Here is a 20,487-nt window from a genome sequence, read left to right as displayed (position 1 = left end):
CTTCCCTAGTGGGGAATGTGTCAGAGACCCTGTAGGCCAGGGACTGGGTGATCATTACCAGGTGATTGCGCCCCCAAGACCCCCCTGTTCAGTTGGAGGCATTGTCAGAGCCCCACAGAATTACCATTTTCCTTCTGAAGACGATGACCTCCTGCACGGCTAGTGGATGGGACACTGCCCCGTGGAATCCTCTCTTCTGCCTGGGGGCCCTTTCCTCTCTCTGTCCCCACTCCCACAGTCTTCCTGTGGCACGTCTGTGAGGTGCACATGTGTGTACACACACTGTCTGACCCAGGAGGAGCACGTCTCTACCCGTCCACAGGGAGGCCCAGAGAGGCTGTGTCAGTAGCTCCAGGTCACCTGTGGGGGAGGGGCTGCCCTTCCCACCATCCACGGAGAACCCAGGTGCTGGTGCAAAGTGCCTGGGGCTTCTGGAGATCTCTTGAGCTTTCAGCCATTGATCTGGTTCTCAGTTTAGACTTTTGAAAGTCTGCTCCATTTAGGCCTCACCCCCACAAAGACTAAAACATGAAGACCAGTGCGTGTCACGTGCTTGAATGCGAATACTGAGGGAGGCCACAGCAGCTGTTTTCTGAGGCTGCCCTGAAGCTCGGGTGCAGAACAGTGGCTGTGCTGGCTGCCCTGCACTGTGATCCAACTGGATGTCTCCAGTTTCCTCCAGGACATGCAGCCGGGCACGTGCGTGGCCCTGGCTCTCGGTCATCTAGGGGAAGGAAGTTTGGACACTGGAGGTCCTGGACCTGGAGAGGAGCTGGCACGCAGGAGCCTCCATGCAGGCAGGCTCTCGGCAAACACCCCAGGCCGCCCCTGAGGCCAGGGAAGAGGAAGCTTGAGTCAGAGCCCATCTGTGCAGCCGACCGCCGGCCTCCTGGTGGTGGAAACATCCAATGGGGTAAGAGCCAGGCCTTCCCGCCAGTTCTAGAGAAGACCTGGGGCTACCCCCAACCCACAGCCACTCTCCCAGCCCCACCACGACCAAGGCACAGCCCATCCCTGCCACTTTCCCTCTAAAGCTGTCCTAATCACAGACTCAGGGCATCGCCTGCAGCTCCAGGACTCTAACCTGGTTCCACCTTCCTGATAACACGGCTCATAGCTGTCCTAGCTCCAGCCCCACTTGGGCCTCTCAACCCGGCTCCACGCCCCAAGCAAGTTAAGCATGGTGGCCAAGACCACTGGGAGCCTTGGGGACTGGAGACTGACAAGCACCGCTCTGGTGTCCAGACACCAGGGAAAAATGCAGATTCCACAAAACACAGGCTGGAGGGCTAGACATAAAATAATCCGTATTTCCAAGCAGACGATGAAAGCATATCTCTGGGCAGCAATCAGACGCCGAGGTGGTGGGAACACCTGTGCTTTATCTGCACCGCCCAGCGCGGCAGCCAGAACCACACGTGGTCCTGAGCACGTGGAGCGTGGCTTGTGCAACCAAGGAACTGAGTTTTAAATGTATGTTGCTCTCAGTTACTTTAGCTCTCGCAGCCATGTGAGGCTAGCGGCTGGGGCATCAGCACAGCATGGCACGGTGACTCCAGACTCCCACGAGACAGGTGGCGAGAGCCCACACAGCCCTGTGGCCGCCGGTGCTACCATCAGACGTGCTCACAAGCGGCACGAACGGCCACCCCAGGGCGGGGAGTGGGGTCCCCAGAGACTGCAAGTTCTGGGAGGCGGTGCTGGGGGATTGTGCTGGTCATGACCCCAGCCCACATCCCTGTCCAGAGACTGTCCTCAAGCTAGAAGAAAGATGGGAGCCCCCAGGCCCCGATGGGCTGCAGCCCCGGGCTAAAGGTGACGAGGTGAAACGCAGCTCAGACAAAACACCGTCCTATGTGTGTCTCCACAGCCCAATGGCCGGGACAGCGGTGCTGTGGCAGGTGAGAATCAGAGGGTGGACGTCGTCAGGGACACGCTTTGTCCAGGAAAGGCGGACATCCCAATTCGCTGAAGGACCCTGGTGTGGGGGTGGTTGCCGGAGGACACTGTGCCTACACCAGGGGTCATCGCGGGGCTGGACACTGGCTGGCGGGGCAGGGGAGACTCAAGGCCCCAGGGGCAGCGGGGGCAGCATGTGGCCACCAAGGCCCCCCCGCACGCAGTCTGAGGGCTTCTGTGGGTGCCAGGTGGGCCCACGTGCATGGGGTGGTGTCAGACTCCTTAGGCCCAGAGGAGACCCCAGTCCTCACGTGTCTAGGCCTCGGACCTGCGTGCCTTTGGGGGTTCACGAGGCACCCCATTCAGATCAGAAAAGGAAACTCCTTCCTAAAGACAGCGAATGTATCCACTCGTGACCCCAGGGGAAGTGGAGGCAAGGCACCGGGTAATTTACTCGGGGGGGGGGGGTAGTCCTCTGGGAGCCCCTGGGGTCTGCTACCTGTGTGAGCCAGCCCTGTGTGCACCTGCCCTGAGGGGGGCGGATGGCGTGGGACAGTCAACTGTGACGAGTGCTGGGGCCCAGCAGCCTCCGAGAGGAAAGAGGGGCCCCTCCAGGCTCGCGGGGCTCCCCGGGGGCACGGCCCAGTGAGAATGCCCAGGTCATCGTAGGAGCCAACCCCCGGAGTTTAGGAGCCGGGAGGGCAGAAGCTGGGTGCCTCCAAGCACTTCGTAATTCTAATTACTGTTGTCGGCAAATTAGGAACACGAGGGAGAAGGTTAAGCAGGGCTGGAATCTCCTGTCTTAAGACTGGCTTTCTCAATTCTTAAACTTCAGAAAAGACTCCTGGCCACTCAGTGAACGTCCTCAGGAGAGCTATTCTTACGAAACTGATCACAAAAGCAGCATTTTCGAGGCTTGGTTTTGGTGAGTTTTTCTCCCCCCTCTGAGCTGTGTCTTGGATTTTAAATACTAACACGGTAATTACCAAAGTCACTTCAACAGTGCCATCAGAGGTGGTGGACACAGCAGACACGTTGGCTTCGGGCTGTAACACGCAAGCTCCCTAAAGGGGCGGTTTGGGGAAACACAACGTGCACGTAGAGGGAAACCGGGCAGAGCGTCACTATTTGGTTTATTGTGTGACCGTGGCAGGGACGGGGGCGGGGCGGCGGCGCTGAGCACTGGCTACTTAATGGCAGTTCTAAAGCCTGACTACCTGAGATTTGCATTCTGGAAAAAAGTCAAGACTGCATGTTATCAACACATGCGTCCAGTGAGACCTGAAAAAGGCTCCGTGAGATGAGAGAGCACGCAGCCCAGCCCGACCCCGGGAGAGACGGGCGCCGGGCGCCGCGGCTGCCCCAGGCTGACGAGGCCCGAGCCTCCCAGCGTCTGGGGAAGGCGTGGTCCAGGCAGGCGCGTCTCCGTGCTTCGGCCTCACCTCTCGTCATCCCGCCCGTAGTTAATCGTCTGGAGGGCCTGAGCCACAAGCATCGCCACTTCCCGCGTGCCTGCAGCAACCACTCTGCAAGACATGAGGTCGAGCGGCCCACCTGGGGACAGAGGAGAGGACGCCTGGGTCAGGGAGGGGACGGCACAACCCCCAGCAGCCCAGCACACACCCTGCTCGGCATAGGCGGGACTGCGGTGCTCAGGCCCTGTTCTGCCCCCACCTGGGTGTGTCCTTCCCCTGCCAAGCGACCAGCACTGTCTCAGAGGAAAGTGGCTTAAGGTCCAGCGTTCAGGACTGAGCCTCAGACGATGTGAGGCCAGGGCAGGGAGCGGTTCTCAGACTCTGCGCTGCACGGGGGCTCGGGCACCCAGCAGGTCTGGGTGGCGCCTGGGCGGCCTTCCTGACCGGCCCTGAGGCAGCTGCTCTGGGGACCCGGGATCTGGGGCAGGACAAAGGCCGCCTCCTCTTGGAGGTGTCACCAGCCCCTCTGGGGACCTCGGTGCACACATGTGCACATGTGGTCACATCCAGAGTAGGACACAGCTTTTACGTGAGATGGGCCAGCCTGGCCTCGACACCTGAGGCTGCCTCCCTTCACTTCACACCTTTCTGGAAGCTCAACCTGGCCTCTCAGAGGAGGAGTGAAAGAGGAGTGGGCAAGGGAAGAAGGACCCACCGCTGTCCATTGTGGAATCCCAGCGGGCTATGGGCTGAAACTGGGAGGGAAGCGGACAAAAGTGGGTTCTGACGTCAGATGAAGCCAAGTGGATGTCTGGGGGCCGGTCACTGGGCACAGTGACCCTGCGGCAGAGGAATGGGTCACCTATCGGATTCATGCTCTAAAACCTTGTGATTGATCGGGGAGCATGTGGCCTGCTCTGTGGTCTCAGTGGACTTGGTGGGGCCGGGACATGAGCGCTAAGAAAACTGTCGAACATCATGTAAACACAGGTGGTGCCGTCACTGCCCAGCCACCTGTCCTGGTGCTGACCCTGGGTCTAGAGGCACAGGGCAGTGGGAAGAGCTGGGCAGCCTGGGCCCACTGCCCTCCAACACGCTCGGTGTCTCTGTCAGCAGAGGATGGGGACGCTCCGTATGGGGCCAGGGGCTCACCTGACGTGTCTATCACCACGCCGCCTGCTTCCCGGATGATGACGGTGGCGGCAGCCAGGTCCCAGCAGTGCAGGCCAAACTGGTAGTAGGCGTCAGCGGCGCCCGAGGCCAGGTGGCAGAGCGCCAAGGTGGAGCTGCCAATCACGCGGACCCTGGGGGTGGGGGGGCAGACGCTGACTTAGCCCCAGGCGCCTCCTCTGTGGGCAGCCTGGGAACTCAACGGCAGCCACTGGGCCTTCTTTCCCAGCCCCATATCCCTGGGCCCAGAGCAGCGAGGCCCAACAGAACCGTCTGTGGTGATGAGGCGCCCAGCGCCAAGGAGCCACCAGCACCTGGGCCTTGGCCCTTGGAGTGTGGCTGGTGCAACGGAGGAGGCCACGTGCGGGTCTGCGGGACTTTAAGGATCTTAGATCTCAGTGCCTGGTGTGGCTGCAGTCACAGCACAGACCTGGGGAGCACGGGATGGACAGGAGTCTCCTGGACCCGACGGGGCACTGGGACACCGCCCACACGCCTTCACGAGGGTGCTGAGCACGGGGTGCATGGGCTCCGGGCTCACAGGGCCCCTGCGCCTCCTGACGGCCACCCAAGCTCCCCGCTGGGGCCGGGGCCCAGCACGCGGTGCCCGGCTCCCGCCTGGCCCCGGGAGCTGGAGCGGGGCGGGCTTCGGAAGGAGGCTCATACCCGTGGGCCCTGGCGCGGAGCAGCCTCTCCATGTTGCTCAGGAACAACTTCAGCGTCGCGGGATCACGTCTGGGCCCGATTTCTGTCAGAACCAGGGCCCTGGAGAGCTCTGTGAGGGAGAGGATCCCAAGTCAGGAAACCCGGCCTCGGTTCCCACTGAAGAGTCGGGGTTTTCCCGAGGGGACCCACACACCAGCACCCGGCCCTGCTGAGTCCGCACAGTCTTTGACGGGTAACGCAGTGACAGCTCCCAACGGCTGCGCTGAAGAAGGAAGGACGGTGAGAGAGAGGAGGCCCATTCCCGGCTCCACGTCACATCCTCGTCCTGGGTCGCGACCTGCGTCAGACGCAGCGGGAGCCAACCTCCCAGCTCTCCCTTTCCTGGGACACTTAGCACCAAGAACTCGGGGGGCTTGGTGGCCCATGACACCAACCTCATTCAATCACTAAGAAAACACAAAATGACTCTCAACCGGGAACGTCCTGTGTTCGGAGGTGGAAAAAAGCCTCATCAAGTAAAATCTGTCCTTAAAAACCTTCCCCCACTGCCGACAAGAGGTGCCATCCCTGTGGAGGAAGCAGCTTCTAAGCACGATGTCTCTGGAAAGGGCGTCCTTATGAGTAACCCTTCAGCACCAGGCAGTGGCCGCTGTGTGGCTACCTCAGTGCCCGGGGGGAGGCACCCTCTCTGGGCACAGCTTGCTGCCAGAGGAGCCCCGTGCCTGGGCCAGGAAGCCGCTCTGGGCTCAGGGACGTGCCGGGCTCCCTGCCACGCTAACTCACTGCCAGAGATCACAGCGCCTGGCCTTGCCTGGCCACACACCCAAACACCCAGACCTGGCGTCCGACTCCCAAGGCCTCGATGCTAAGCCTCTCCACAGGGGTGACACCTCTGTCATCATCCCCCCCTTCCTACCCTGGAGGTGCCCATTTCACACTGTAAACACTGAGACCCGCTGGGTCCCACACCGAGCTCCCTGCCTAGAGAAGGCTTGCCTCCTCCCCACCAGGCACACCCCACACCGCAGCTGAGCTGACCACGTGCCTCCCGTGCCTCCTGTGTGGGTGCGGAGCTCTGCCCATACCAGGGGCGCTGGGCTGGGCGGCCCCATGGTCTCCGAGCACAGGACCCAGTCACCCCAGCCTGAGCCCACCCCCAACCCGCCCTCACTGGGCCACCAGCTGACACAGTATTTTTCCAGGGAAAAAGAGACACCCACAGGGCAGGCGCAGCAGGTACCCCATGAACAGTGCCCGGAGGAGTGAACACTTCCCCTCAGAAACCAGCATTAAGGACACGTTCCTAAGCGTCTCCCTGTTGGGTTGGTTTGTTACATTACTAGTGTTTTTAAGTCTACGGGAGGAATTTCTGAGTTAGGTAGAATTCGGTTGGCTAGCCCAAGACTCTACGCACTCTGCACAACACTAATTTGGGGGAGAAGTGGATTCTGAATGACGGATGTGCTAAAACACTCTCTGAAAGATAGCATGCTGTAATTTGGAGAGCTGGCTAAAGTAAAATTTAAAAAGAAACTGGACAGTGTGCACATTATCTTATCCACAGAAACAAGGAAGAAGGGGGCGCAGTCCCAGAGGAGGCAGGGGAGGGGACAGAGCGAAGCGGCCAGTAGCATCTGGCCCATCTTACCTCTGATCTCCTCTGACCTCAGACCTGACCCCCAGGCGCGCACACAGACATGGTGCTTTTCAAGAGCTCTGCAGCCCCTGTCCCTGCTGTCTTGCTGTAACGCCACCCCGCGCACACCTCTCCCCGCGGAAGCACTGCCGTGGGCTTAACCACCCACCATGGATGGACACGTCCACGTCTTGTTGTTGGAACAATGCTCTTTTCTGCACAGGTCTGTGCAGTCATGATAGTGCCATTTCCAGGGTGAAAGAGGGACTTCTGAATCAAACAGTGTGTGTATTTTAGATCTGGATCATTTTTTTTCAAATGCCCCCCAAAAGCTGTAAAAGCTACATCCACTTTACCACTGCCCCCCACCCCACTTGGGGAGGACCTGTACTATTTACTTTCCAGTCCCTAATAGGTATCCATCCCTTACTCCAGGATTCACACTTTTCTCTGACAGCTAAGATCAAGAGAATAACCCTGCCAGAAGTGCATTCCCTGGCTGTGGGATCTTGGTCACCTGGGAAGACACTAAGAAAGACTGAAGATTTCCCCCAGGAACCAGAACGCTGGACAATTTCTGCGGGGAGATAAGCTCCTACGTTTAACCAGGTTCACAAGACGCTCGCCCGGATGTTAACTGGACTTACTCCGGGATCATTTCACAACACGTACGAATGTTGAGTCATCGTGTTCTGCACCTGGAGCTAATAGAACATTACATGGCAGTTGCACCTCAACTAAATAAAAAGCCGTGACTCCTCTTCCAGGTCCAACCGGCCCTTATCAGAGGGACGCGCCGCAGGGAGTGGAGAGGAAGCCGCTGGAGCGCCAGCCTGGACGAGAAGACACCCGCACGGTGCGGGTGCCAGAGGGCTACTCCTCTAAGCGGAGGTAAGCCAGGTGCGGAAACAGCCCTCGCTCATGTTTACGGGTCCTTACGCTCTCCTGAGGCAAAGCTCTTCCCATGCACAGCTTCAACCCTCCATCACGCTCCGGATACACTGACCCCGCCCCTCCCTCGCGCTCGGGTACAGTGACTCCGCCCCCCTCGCACTCGGGTACAGTGACTCCGCCCCCCCCCCCCCCGCACTCGCTCGGCTACACCCTCCCGCTCGCTCGGGTACAGTGACCCCGCCCCTCCCTCGCGCTCGGGTACAGTGACTCCGCCCCCCTCGCACTCGGGTAGTGACTCCGCCCCCCCCCCCCCCGCACTCGCTCGGCTACACCCTCCCGCTCGCTCGGGTACAGTGACCCCGCCCCTCCCTCGCGCTCGGGTACAGTGACTCCGCCCCCCTCGCACTCGGGTACAGTGACCCCGCCCCTCCCTCGCGCTCGGGTACAGTGACTCCGCTCTCCCACTGCACTCATTTCTCAGACGGGAGCTTGAGCCCAGAGATGGGACCTGCGGGAGGTCAAGCAGCCCTTACTGCTAGGGAGGCCCAGACGTAAACATAGGCTGCCTGGTGACCACGCGACAGAAAGAGTTTCTTCCCGCAGTTTTTACTTCGTGAGATGCTGTGCCATGTACCGTCCTTTATCGCGCACTTGCTAATGTAGCTTTTTCCCTAAAGGAAACCAAGAGCAAGATGGGAGTCTGCGGTCGGCCACCTCAGGCAAAATGCTTTCTGCTGTTTCATTTTGCCCCAGGTAAGGAAACAAAGGTAAAAGTCACAATCCCTTCTGCTTAATACTGTCTTACGGTTATTTGTGACCAGCTATCCACAATTACTACGGTTTATGCATTTTATTACCCTTTATTCTGTATTTATCATAATAGTTTCGCTCTTGATCAAATACTACTTTAATTTAAAATATTCGATGACATCTTGGGTTGGGGGTGGGAGCTACTGCTTCATGGGTACAGAGTTTCGGTTTCACATGATAAACATTTTGGAAACAGGTGATGGTTGCACACTGCGAATGAAATTAATGTCACTGAATTATACCCTTTTAATGGTTAAAATGGCAATTATTATATATATTTTACCACAATAAAAAATGGAATAGATTTTGAAGTGGGGCTTCCTGTATACCCTTTCAATAAACAGATTTTAGGGTGCAAAAAAACAGCCTGTGACTTCCATCACTTTGAAAACCCTTTCTCTGGTTGAGCAAAGTTAAGACACCCAGAGGATCCGCGCACTGTTGTCTTAAGAGCAATGTTACAGCTTAGAGGTAAGAAGCAAGTCATCGGTATCCACGGAAACATGAACTTGGGAGAAAGAGGCAACTGTGCCTTCAAGTCTGGAGAGCGTCCCCTCGGGGCCCCTGAGGCAGCGCTCAGACCAGCGTGTGTTCATACACGTGTCCTGACGCTCAGGCTTCTTATAGGTCGTCAACAGCTACTGATGTGGACACTGACCCTCTCAGTGTTTAACTGAAGACCCCAAGTACTGGATGTCGGGGAGGCTGGGGGGTGGGGTCCACCTTGGAGCCACCCAAGCACACGGCACCATGAACGTGCTGACTGGCCCTGAGGCGCTCACTTCACACTGGTTAATTTTATCAGACTTTCACCTCAATACACTATTTTCAAAAACAAGTAATTGGGGGCCGGTGGGGGGAGCACTGTTTAGAATCCTGGGAAAGACTGCAGTGGAGAGCTGTGCAGCAGCCACGCAGTTGTAACCTCTTCCAAATCCCCTCTGATAAAAACAGTGCCGCTGGAGACCAAAACCACAGCCGCCACCTGCAAAAAGTCTCCATCCACAAGGCACATCCAAGCCCCAAACACCGGTGGGCGGGCGAACCTCCAAGAACTACCAGACCCTGCAGCCCCGGGAGGGAGAGCGTTGAGCGTCCAGTGGACCACGAACAGGAGAATCTCAAAATCTCCCACAGCCGCTCCTGGGAGCCAGACTGAGGGGGAACCAAGGGAGCCCCTGGTGGATGGCAAGGTCTGAAGGAGGGGGGCCTCAACAGCCCCAGGACCTCTCATACCTGACCTTTCAGTACCTCTCACGGCAGGACCCACTGAGGACAAATGTGCGGGACTGAACCCCAAATTCACAGGCTGGGAATCACAGGGCAATGGAGAGAGAAGATCCAGGGAACGGAGAAGGAGGGTCAGAGCCCCAGAATCTAAGGACGAAGCTGACTTGGTGAGCACTTCCCACAACCAACAGGAGGGGGAGCGCTAGAGCCACTGAACGGCCAAAACCGTCCTGACCTTGACCCCGCCCCCACCCCAGCCACCAAAGTTCAGGAACACAGATTTCAAGTGGAAATAACCTAAAAGAATGATGATTGGATCCCACACACGATTATTATAAGAAAAAAGTACGGGAGGCAGAATAACATGTTTCTAGTCAAGCAAAGGTTGCCAGAAGATTTGTCCACAAAACAGAAGTGGGTTTAACAAAACAAATGAAGACTACGTGGACGGGCAGAGCAGCGAAACCCAGAAGCAGAGGGCGGGGAGCTGAGGAAGAGCTGGAGAAGGCTCAGCTGAAAGAAGATGCCAACACAACAGACTGTGCTTGACCAGGAGTGGAGGGTGAAACTCAGGACAGCTTCGCTCATGTAAACCTCGCGGAAAAGGTGAATGGGATGGAGAGAAAGTGGCAGACGAGCCAAGCAGAGAAGACCCAACACCCCTGTGACAGGGACGCGGAGGACAAAGAAAGCAGCAGCAGAACTTGGACGTGAACATACACTAAATGCAATAATTCAAGAAAACTCTTTCAAAATTAAAAACAAAACCCAAAAAACGAGGACCTGAGGTTACATCCTGAAAGGGGAAAGCTCGCTGAGAAGAAGCAGCGCTGAGATAGCCTGTTAGAATTACTGAGTTCTAAAGAAAAAGAAAAGAAAAAACCTCTGGGCAACAGGCAAAAAAAATCCCCTTACAAGGAAAGGAAATCAAATGCTTTCAGACTTCCCAACAAGAGGCTTTTGTGGACAGTGACAGAGACGATTCCACACAAGGATGCGTGAGCCTGCGTTTTATCCCCAGGAAAGTGGACTTTCAGTGTGAAGCCCGCTGACACGTGAGACCTCGGGGCACTGCTCCCGTCAGCCTCCCAGAGAAGTCAGCTGGAGGAGAGGTGCTCAAAGATGGCCCCCGAGCCCCCTTCACCACCACCGAGGGGCGTGGCGCCGACCTGTGCGGGCGGGGCGCCCTGTCTGCCGCACCCCGCGCAGGGCGATGCCACGGTGCCAAGCAACTGGGCTGAACCTCCAGCGCCACGTGCACGCTGCCTGAAGACCCTAGGAGGACTTGGATGAGCGAGTCTGCACCAGTCACCTACAGGGTGAAGAGGGCAAGGATGGGGCTGGACTGCTTTGACAGCCTTGATTTTAGATTCGATCTTGAAACAATGTCCGTGTAAAAAGGTAATTACAAAATAAAACCCATTTTTAAAAAAGTTACCCTAAATGAAAAATAAAGTGGAACAGACGCGTCTAAGTGATCATCCCCGCCTGCTGGTGGGACCCAAGGGAAACGAATGGAACCACTTCAAAGCCTCTCCAGGGCACCCGCCTGCAGACCGAGGGGGTCTTCACCAAGGACGAAAAGAACGCCAGAAACTGAACGGGACGCTCACCCCGCACCTGCGGGTCGCCTGCTGGTGCTGCCATCCTGAAGCTCACGAGGTTAAGCTCCCCTCTTCTGGTGCCTCCGGGCCCTGGGCTCCAGGCCGGGCTGAGCGTGAGTTTGGATGGAGAACTCCACGCTGACTGTGATGAGTCTTACATTTGAAAAACAACTTGCCTCTCAGCTCTGGCCACCGAAAAGGCCCAGCAGCACTGGCAGACCCAGGGGCCACCAGGATCCCAGGGCCCGGAGAGAGGCTGTTCCCCACCAGACGAGACAAGCAGAAATTTGACCACTGACCAGACAGGCATGATTTTAGGAACAACTGTTGATGTTTGGAGGGGGGGGTGTCTGTGTGTTTCAGAGACACACATGCCCAAACATTGGTGTCCTTATGCCTGGGGTCTGTGTCAGGGGGCTGTTCAGGGTGGCGGGAGGTGGCGGGGCGTGGGTGAAGCAGGTTGGCCACAGGTGATGATGCCGGAGCGGAGTAATGGGTCACGTGGGTTCCCTGCACTTTTTCTGTCTCCTCTGTACACATGTGAGGTTCTGCAAGCAGGAATCTGAAGGGAAAGCTACTCCTGAAATCCTGGCCTCATCAAATCCTTTGCCCCAGTGAAATGCAGTCTTTGTTTTGCTTTTGTGAGTTGCAGACACCCCAGAAAGGTGCACCGAGAGAGACAAGTGCTGGTCATTTCTGCGGCTGTTTCCTCCAGAACACACCCCAGTCTTAACAACCGTGCGAAGACTCAAGTTCCTTCTTTGATAACGACTCTGTTCTGGGTACCACGCACCAGGGCGGCTCCTGAGTGCTTTCCAAATGTAATGTAATTTCCCCCTCACAGCTGTCACCACGGTCACCTGCTGCACATGCGAACATGAGTCACAGCCCTGGGAGGTGGCAGAAATCCGGGTTGGAAGCCGGCGTTCCGTCACCTCCGGTGGAAACCTAGTCACCTGGCAGACAGATGACCACCAGGCTGAAGGCAGCACTCCGACGTTCCAGGTCAGCCTTAAGCATTGCCAGCAAGCTTGGGAGCATTAGAAATTTTGAGAAGTTGGGGTTCTAGGTTGCAGGGGGGTTGATGGCACGTTTGAGCTAGGCGGCTGGTGGATGAAGGGCTGAGGATGGGCCAGGTCCCCGCGCAGGGTGAGATCGTGCTCAGGAGCCTGCAGCTCATCTGGAGGGCGGCAGGAGGGAGGCGAGCCTTCCCCCGGAGTCAGTGAAATGTGGAGCAAAGTTCACCCGGCGAGTTAATAACTGCCTCCTCACCACCGAGTTACACAAGTGCCTGGCAAGGTCACCCCTGGCGTGTGTGGCTGTGATTAACGCTGCTCCTTCCTCAGCCAAACCAAACACTCCTGGGGCGGGAGCCGGGCCGGGCAGAGGCCCCACCTCTGTCTGTAGCCCTGAGGCTGCTCCTCCCCCACCCTGGGGCTCTGCCTCTCCCGGCCTCCGCCTCCCCCAGTCCTGCCCTTCACACAGCCCCTCCCTGGGGCTGCGATGGGCTGCTCTCACAGGATCTCACCGGATCTGACCTTGGCCCCCCAGCCACGCTCACCTCCAGCCCCGTCTCCTCACGGGCTGAGCATGGCTGAGGGGCAGGAGGCCATCCAGGGACATGCTGTTTGAGTCTAACAGCAGCCCCTTTACAAAAGCCACCAGTGTCTTCGAGGTCCTGCCTTAGGAATGACAACAGCAGGGTCACACACACGGCTCTCCCCTGGCCACTGAGTTCTCCCAGAAACCGCACCTGAGGGACACCACTGGGTGACACACCCAGGTGACAACAGGATGACTGAGAGGCTCTGAGGGCCAGAGCACGCCTCTGACTCTGCCCTTGGACCTGGCACTGGCCCGCCCACCCTGGCCGGCTGGAGATCACATGGTAACTGGAGTCAGGGTTGCTTTCTGAATTAAGGGTGGAAGGTGAGTGCAAAATAGAAGGGGCCTGGGGGAGGGCGTAGCTCAGGGCTAGAGCGCGTGCCTAGCCTGCGCGAGGTCCTGGGTTCAGTCCCCCAGCACCTCCAGTAAAACAAGTTAATAAACAAACCTAATTACACCCCAACCAAAAACCAAAACAGTGAAAATGCTTTAAAAGAAAAAAATAAAATAAAAAAGAAGGGGCCCCTATGGAAGGGTCCTGGCCGCATCCACGAAAACACGAAGATACATACGGGCCCCACGCCCCGTACCCCAGGGACACGCTGTCCCTGACGAGGTCGGACCCTCAGCAGGAGAGTCCCACCGCCGCCTTGCGGCATGGTGACTTTTCCATTAACACCTTTCAGGGCAAAATGAGCTGCGCAAGGCCCACCTGTCTCCACGGACACGTGCAGTCGCTGGCCGTTGCAGAAGGCGCCGCGACCCCTCCGGCCGGTGTACAGCCGCTCCTCCGTGCAGTCGTGAATCACCCCGAACTCCAGCTGTGGGCGCGGGCAGGGCAGACACACAGAACAGGACACTGTGACTGGGGGCCATGGAGCCCCAGGTCCACGACTGGCCAGGGGACGGGATGGTGACCACCTCTCAGCGGGGGGGCTGACAAGTCAGTCTGCGTTCAAGACCAGACCTGCATGTGGTTCTGTTTCAGAGTAACTATATACAATTAAGGGGATAAAATGTCGTAAAAATTGACACCATCCTCAATAACTAGAAAGTTATTGAAAAAGCTTCATTTCTCAGAAAGACCTCTTTTGCTTTTTCCTGGGAGGGCAAAAAAAGGCCGCTTGTGCCTCTAACCAAACCCTCCGAGAAACCCCCCAAATTGCCAACGTGGGAAGAATGAAGGAGGCATCGGTAGAGCCCGCCTGGGGCAGCCCAGGAAGAGACACACTCGCCAGAGGGGAATCTGAGCAGGCGGGGGCTGAGCGGTGCCCTCCCACCGCGCACAGGGCAGGTGACCAGGGCCTGGACGGCAGCCCCCCAGCGAGGGAGAGCGGGCCTGGCGGAGACCCACCTCCCCTGGTGCCCCGGCTGCCTTTCCCCCCAGACTCCCCTGCTCAGGGCTGACAAAAGCAAGGGGCCAGCCTGGGGATCAGCCGAGGGAGCGAGAAAGTGAGGAGGGGCCCTGGCCAACGGCCCGAGGAGAGCCTGGGCCGGCAGGAAAAGGGTTCATTTCCCGGGAGCCTGGGCCGCCCAGCAGCAAGAACTGTCCACCCCCTTCCCACGACCTTGGCCTTTGAGGGCTTCCTAAATCCAGGTCAGTCCTCGAACTAGGTGGCCTCTGAAAGCCCAGGCTGGGCAGGTGGGCCGGCGGCCTCTGCTGGCTGGAGGGAGGACAGACACGCCCCTCGATTGGGCCTCCAAGACGAGGCCGGACCACCGGGGCACAGCCACGTACCCGGAACCCCATGGGCGCAGCCTGGCCCGTCAGACAGCCCGCTGCGGGCACGTGTGCCCCCACCCCAGATGCCGGCACCCGGACAGGAGGGTCACCCTCTGGGCTTGCTGCCCACCCTACTCAGTCTCAACAACAACGTCTAACAGAGCAACAAGTGAGTGACTAACTCCTTGACAGGTTCCAACAGTGAAGTTCTTGCTTATCCTCAGGGTAAGGTCTTCACTCGGACACGGCCCTCCGCTCCCCGCTGGGGACCCTGCGCCACGTGAGGCTTGGGGTGAGGTGCGCTCTGCAGGGGGGCTGCTCCTGCAAGCCCCAGCCCCTGACCGGCTCGCCTGAATCTGTGCTAATGACGAAGGAAGCAGGGCGTGTCCTCAGCGTGACTGCTGAAGCTGCTTCACAAAGGGGAGCTTGGGTCCCAGGACTCCGCTCAGTCCCAGGGTCTGTGGGAACCTGAACCGGCTGCTCTGTCCGGCAGCGAGAGGAAGACGGAGAACTGACAGACTATTGGGATCAGAAGTGTCCTCCCAAAATAGCAGTTTCTTTTGTGTGTGACCAGATTACACGCCCCAGGGGTCAGTCTGAGGCTCACTGGGAACATGTGCCCGGAACTTCCCTCCAAAAAGGGCCACCAAGGTGGGGGGAGGGGGGAGGGCCGGCCTGGAGCTGAAACCTATACACCCCAGACCGGTTTTCATTTGTTTACTTTCTTGGATTGGAAAAGCACATGCTTGGATTTACTGGTCACGATTAAGGCACAGGACGAGGTGAGCAAAACAGGCGTGCAGAACAGGACGGCAGTGAACAACACACAGGGGTTCGGCTGGCCCGCCCACCCGCCACGTACCTCCTGGTCCACAGCAAACCCGATGCTCACGGCCACGGTCGGGAACCTGCAGAGAACACAGACGGGACGCTGTGAGCTGCAAACGCCCGGGAGTGTGGTCATCACCTCTGTGTGGCTGGAGCACACGGGACCTGTCCGCAGTGTGACCAGGTTTGTTTTCCTGAAAACCGCTTCGCACTGTTTCACCAACTGTTTCCAAGACAAGCAGGCCCAGCTGACGGGCTGGAGCACAGCTGACCTTGAAACAAGGCCGCGTCCTGACAGCCGTCACGACAGACAGGATTCAACGGTGACCATGGAGGACCCGGCTGAGATTTTAATAATCAGCCTTGTGGTTCTCAGAGACCGAAGGACAGCAGAAATCTCCGTCCCCCCAGCTTAGGCCAGACCCACGTCCCAGGAGGGCGTGTAGGGAACCGGCCACAAGTCCACCGAGAGCCCAGGTCCAAGACAACAAGGTCCCTCCTGGCCTGACCACTGGGGGAGCTTCCGCGCAGGACAGGAGGGGAGCCGCAGCGTGGAAGGCGGGTGGTGGCCTCACTGTCTACCTGCGGCTTACGTCTCCAAAGCAGCCTCTCCTTTATGTGAAGACCGGCAGAGCCTGGCAAGCAGGAACGAGGAAGAGCTGGTTCTAGCTCACAGGAGACTCCGAACCCAGCAGCACAGCCCGCCCGCCCGGGCTGCTGCCCCTCCCGCCCAGGCTGCCATCCCTGCCACTGTCCCCGCGGGCCGTGTGCCTCCTCGGCTGTGGGCCCCGCTCTCAGGAGGCCCTACCCCACTGGCTGTGGGACACAAGCGGGAACAGGTCCTGTCCGAGCGTTGGGGCCAAAGGTTTCCAAGAGCCTGTAGGCCGCGAGAGTCGCCATGGCCCTTGGGGCCCTCGACAGCATCCTGAACGTGCTGGCCAGCCCCGGGGCTGGTCTTCTGCAGGCTCCCTCTGGCCCCGGGGTGGACGTGTGGTCTCTGTCCACGGTGGGGCTTGTACTGCCCTGTCCCCACCGCCTGCACACGGGCCCCGCTCAGTGACACGCACCCAGGAGGGGAGTCCTGCGGTTCCACACAGGCTCTGGGGGGGGTGTCATGCTCTAGAGTCTGGTGACACTTGCAAGTGTCACCAGATGGCTCTGTTCCACTCTCCAGAGGGCCACCCGTGTGGGCATGACTGAATTCCCAAGATGACCCAGGATAAGAAAAGGGCCACGTGGAATCACTTTACACACTTACCCATAAATATTCCACCTGAGATTAAACAGAGGGGTTGGCACCAGGAGGAGACCCCACACGTGGGACTGTGAGTGAGGAAGCGGGCGTCTCGGGTCATCTACAGAGTGGGCCCTCCCTGTGAGGTCCAGCTGGTGAGGAACGCAGGTCCAGGGCCACCTCACCCGCTGCATGGGGACGCGGGACCGGCTGGGAGCCTGTGTCAACCAGCTCTCCACACGTGTGATGGCAGAGAACCACCCTCCACGGAAACCACATGGCCCTTGGTGCCCTTGGGTCCTTGGACCAAGGGTACAGCCCAGCCCCCCATCAGTGCTTCTGGGGCAGGACATGTGTATCACCTCCCGGGGCTCACTCCCCTCCCCTGGGGCTTCTGACCTCCCTGAAACTTGCTGCTTTGGGCTATTTGCCCAGTCCAATTATTTGCCCAGTCCTGGCTGGCTCCTCATTCCCCAAGGCTGCCATCCACACCTCATGTTCCCCAGCGGCTGGACCAGACACCTGCTGTTATTTACAACCCTGCCCGTCTCTCCAGGGGGCCTCCTTAAGGGTCCTTCTCAAATCCACCCAACATTTAAATGCGACACACAGAACAGTTTTTAAGCAAGTGACAATTTCCTACGTGCCCTGAAGGTATCTCACAAATGGAAGACGGCTTGTTGGAAAAGTATCAAGACTTTATCCCCTTTGAAATGAGACTGCAAACCCACCAGAGGTTTGCTTATACACTCCTGCCTCCAAAAACGCCGCTTTGGAAAAGGCAAAGTCTGGGAGGAGAGGACAGGTCAGGGCTGGGGGGAGTGCAAGGGCAGGGGGCACACTCACCTGTGCACGAAGTTGCAGGTGCCGTCAATGGGGTCCACAATCCAGGTGGGGTTGGGGGTGAGCACGCACTTGGCCCCGGCGGCCACAGCCTCTTCTGCGATGAACCTGTGGTGTGCAGAGCTCGGCCTGAGAAGACGCCAGATCCAGGACAAAGCTCTCCAAACCCCAGGACTGCCAGGGACCATACAGACACGGTGAGATTTCACCTGGGTTCCTCCGGGCCAAACAGGGCAGAGTCTGGGAGGGACCGTCTGCATTTCGCTCTGTCTGATATTCTACCCCTTGGCAGGGCCCCAAAACACTATGTGACACCTCGATGGAGGCTGCCGGGATGCACCAGGGTGCAGCAGGCCTGGGGGTCCAAGGATGGACACCAGGAAGAGCTGAAAGAGTGAAACTGGACTCTGCCGTGACTTTGGTCTGCAGGACAGAGACGGTGAAGGGCCTGAGGACGTGGCAGGGGCCTGGCCTGGCACCCTCCATGGCAGTGCAGTGGCTGGGGCAGGCGTGAAGTGTCACCTACAGCTGACAACACCCCCGGCCCCAGTCTGCACCCAGCCTGGCCTCCCTGAAGCACAGACGGTGACAAGGCCCCCGTCCACCACATGGCGATGGAGCTGACACGTCTCCGTGGAGCCCCCTCCCCACTCCCCTCACACCCTGAACCCCCTCCTGCAGGAACACTTGGGCCACGCACCACAGACCCACGTCCCTGCCTGTCCTCTGTACTCAAGCCTCCTGGAAGCGTCCCCTCCGAGCGGCCTCCTACTCCCGTCAGCCTCCTGAACGAGACAACGTCCCCAAGGCTCCCGGTTGGTCTGTCTCAGTGAAGGCACCGCCGGGAACCGGCCATTCGGTGGAAAACGTAGATGGAGCCCTCATGTCTCCCTCTTGTGCCCCCTCCAAGTTGGCTCAGAGCAGCTCAGGGAGGGTCCCCCGGGCAGTGTCTGAGCCCCTGCCTCCTGGAGCCATCTTCCGAAGCCCCCAGGCCGGCGCCCGACCCAGGTTCCCAACTGTCCCCAGCAGGTCAGGTTCACGCGGCACTGCAAAAGGCGCCCCGCGGGGTCCTCGCACCACGTCCGGGTCTGAACTGTCTTCAAGTGCCCTTGAAGACGACACAGTTCTGCCAACGAGGAAAAACAAGCGGAAAGCAAGAAACACTGCGTGTCCCCCCGCTGGCGTGCAGCACGCGGCCAGGCGAGGTCAGCCCCGAAGAGGGCGGGGCGCTGGGCCGGCCGGCCCGGAAGCACTTCCCAGAGGCACCATGTGCCCCGAGACTTGGCTTCAGTGAAGTGGACATCGTTGTAATGGTCCCACTGGCACGGAGAACGCAGGAGTCAGCGCCTTAGTCTCACTAGTCCCTCAGGCCAGAGGCTATCAGGGCGGACGTGCAGAGCGGGCACTCCCGTCTCTGTGGGATGCATTCCGGCTGGCGTGTCCTGGGCAGACTCGCTGTGGGGTCAGAGCAGTGCCCCGTGTTCCGGTCACGGCAGATCGACGCACTGCTGTCACCAGCGCCATCACTCAGCAGGGCCCCCATCTGTGGGCCATCATTTGTCTCACAGGTTGTGGAATTCATGCTCTCTGTGCGCAGAGGCGTCCAGACATAAGTGATCTGAAACATGTCTGTGCACATGATGAGGGGACAGTATCGTTTTCTGGCTGCTGCTTCCACCCTGCTCACCGCTGTCCCCTGGAGAGACCCACATGTGAGAAGGCAAAGCCCTGTGTTTGGGGAACTCGGGGCAGAGAAAGCCTGGGGCACCATCAGGGTGCAGAGGGCGGACCAGACGCAGTGGGACCGCTCCTGGCTCCGGGCCCCGTCCCTCCGCCTGTGGGGAACCGCCCCCTGTCACCACTCCCCTCTGAGGGGTTTCGGATCGTTTGGATCAGGTGACCCTGGCTGGCGCGGCTAGATAAAGAATGTCGTGGTGACAGTGTCAGAGGGGGCAACCTGGCCGGGCAGTGGGGCTGTCGGACCCCTGAGGCCGGACCTCACCCGGCAGAGGCGAGGCATTAGCTTTGCCGGTTTTCTGAGCCAAAGACAAGGAATTAAATCTGTCTTCAGTGTCTTCTACGGCTGTGTGATTCTCCTCCGCTGCAGCAGCTTGAGATCATGTTTTTAAAGCAAGCGGACCACATTCGAAAAACAGACACATGAAAGAACCAGGTGCCAGAGCGTGAACTGGCGCAAGGTCCAGGAGGCAGCGAGAAGACATCACTGAGCTCAAGGGTGGGCATGACCCACAGTGAAACTGGCCCCAGGACACTGGGGAGGGCCGTGGACTCTTCCTTTTCAGACTGATTTTCAGCGGGAGGCTGGCTGGAGGAAGTCGCTGGCCCGGGGGAAGGAGGGGGGCTGACATCTCGGGTGTGCCAGAGCACAGCCTGCGGCCGCGGGTCCCTCATGACTTGCAGGGCCGTGCAGTCTGTCAGTCCGTCAGCAAACATGTGGGCCGCGGTCTCTGGGCTCCCCCAGCAGCTCCCACGATGCTCCTGTCCACACGGCTCTCGTACTGTTGGGCGTCTCTGGTGAGAATCACTCAAGGTAACCGTACCAAGGCCTGGCGTCTCATGCCTAGGTCCCCCACTCTTTACCAGGCAGCACGCGTCACGACCACGGGGGGCCTGGGGCAGGACTTGGGACGTGCACCACCTTCTGAGGCACGAAATGCCTCCCCGGTCTGTGGGGAAGGGCGTGGAGTTACATTCCCTGAATCTGATTCTCTCCGTGCAGGAAGGCGGCTCCTGGGGCGAGCACCCCACAGCTCCCTCAGGGCGGGGGGGGTGGGTAGCTCACTGACCTGGACAGACACCCTCACGGAGGTGCTGGGACGCCTACACAAAACCCACAACACCGACAGCAAGCACAACACAGACTAAACTCAGGGCCACTTCCCACAGCCTCTGGACACAGAGGGAAGTGG

General features: G+C 58.9%; 1 protein-coding gene and 1 long non-coding RNA gene across 2 annotated transcripts in view; one reads left to right on the top strand and one right to left on the bottom strand.

Moving 5' to 3' along the window:
* Positions 1–3,013: 3,013 nt before the first annotated feature.
* IMPA2 (inositol monophosphatase 2) overlaps positions 3,014–20,487 on the bottom strand; it is a 28,153-nt gene continuing 10,679 nt past the window's right edge. The window contains exons 3-8 of the mRNA XM_031690198.2: positions 17,561–17,665; positions 15,515–15,560; positions 13,642–13,750; positions 5,151–5,259; positions 4,467–4,618; positions 3,014–3,453 (exon numbers count right to left, since the gene is read on the bottom strand). Of these exons, the coding sequence (XP_031546058.2) occupies positions 3,338–3,453; positions 4,467–4,618; positions 5,151–5,259; positions 13,642–13,750; positions 15,515–15,560; positions 17,561–17,665 (637 nt within the window). The 3' untranslated portion in view covers positions 3,014–3,337. The remainder of the gene's footprint in view (positions 3,454–4,466; positions 4,619–5,150; positions 5,260–13,641; positions 13,751–15,514; positions 15,561–17,560; positions 17,666–20,487) is intronic.
* On the top strand, positions 8,097–13,997 carry LOC140689056 (uncharacterized). The gene is made up of 3 exons (XR_012063942.1): positions 8,097–8,433; positions 12,169–12,329; positions 13,616–13,997. It is a non-coding gene; the product is annotated as an uncharacterized lncRNA (long non-coding RNA).

The sequence above is a fragment of the Vicugna pacos genome, chromosome 24 (assembly GCF_048564905.1).
Source record: "Vicugna pacos chromosome 24, VicPac4, whole genome shotgun sequence".
In the NCBI taxonomy this organism is placed as follows: Eukaryota; Metazoa; Chordata; class Mammalia; order Artiodactyla; family Camelidae; genus Vicugna; species Vicugna pacos.
The sequence above is the reverse complement of the archived record's forward strand: the minus strand, read 5'-3'. Positions and strand labels throughout refer to the sequence as shown.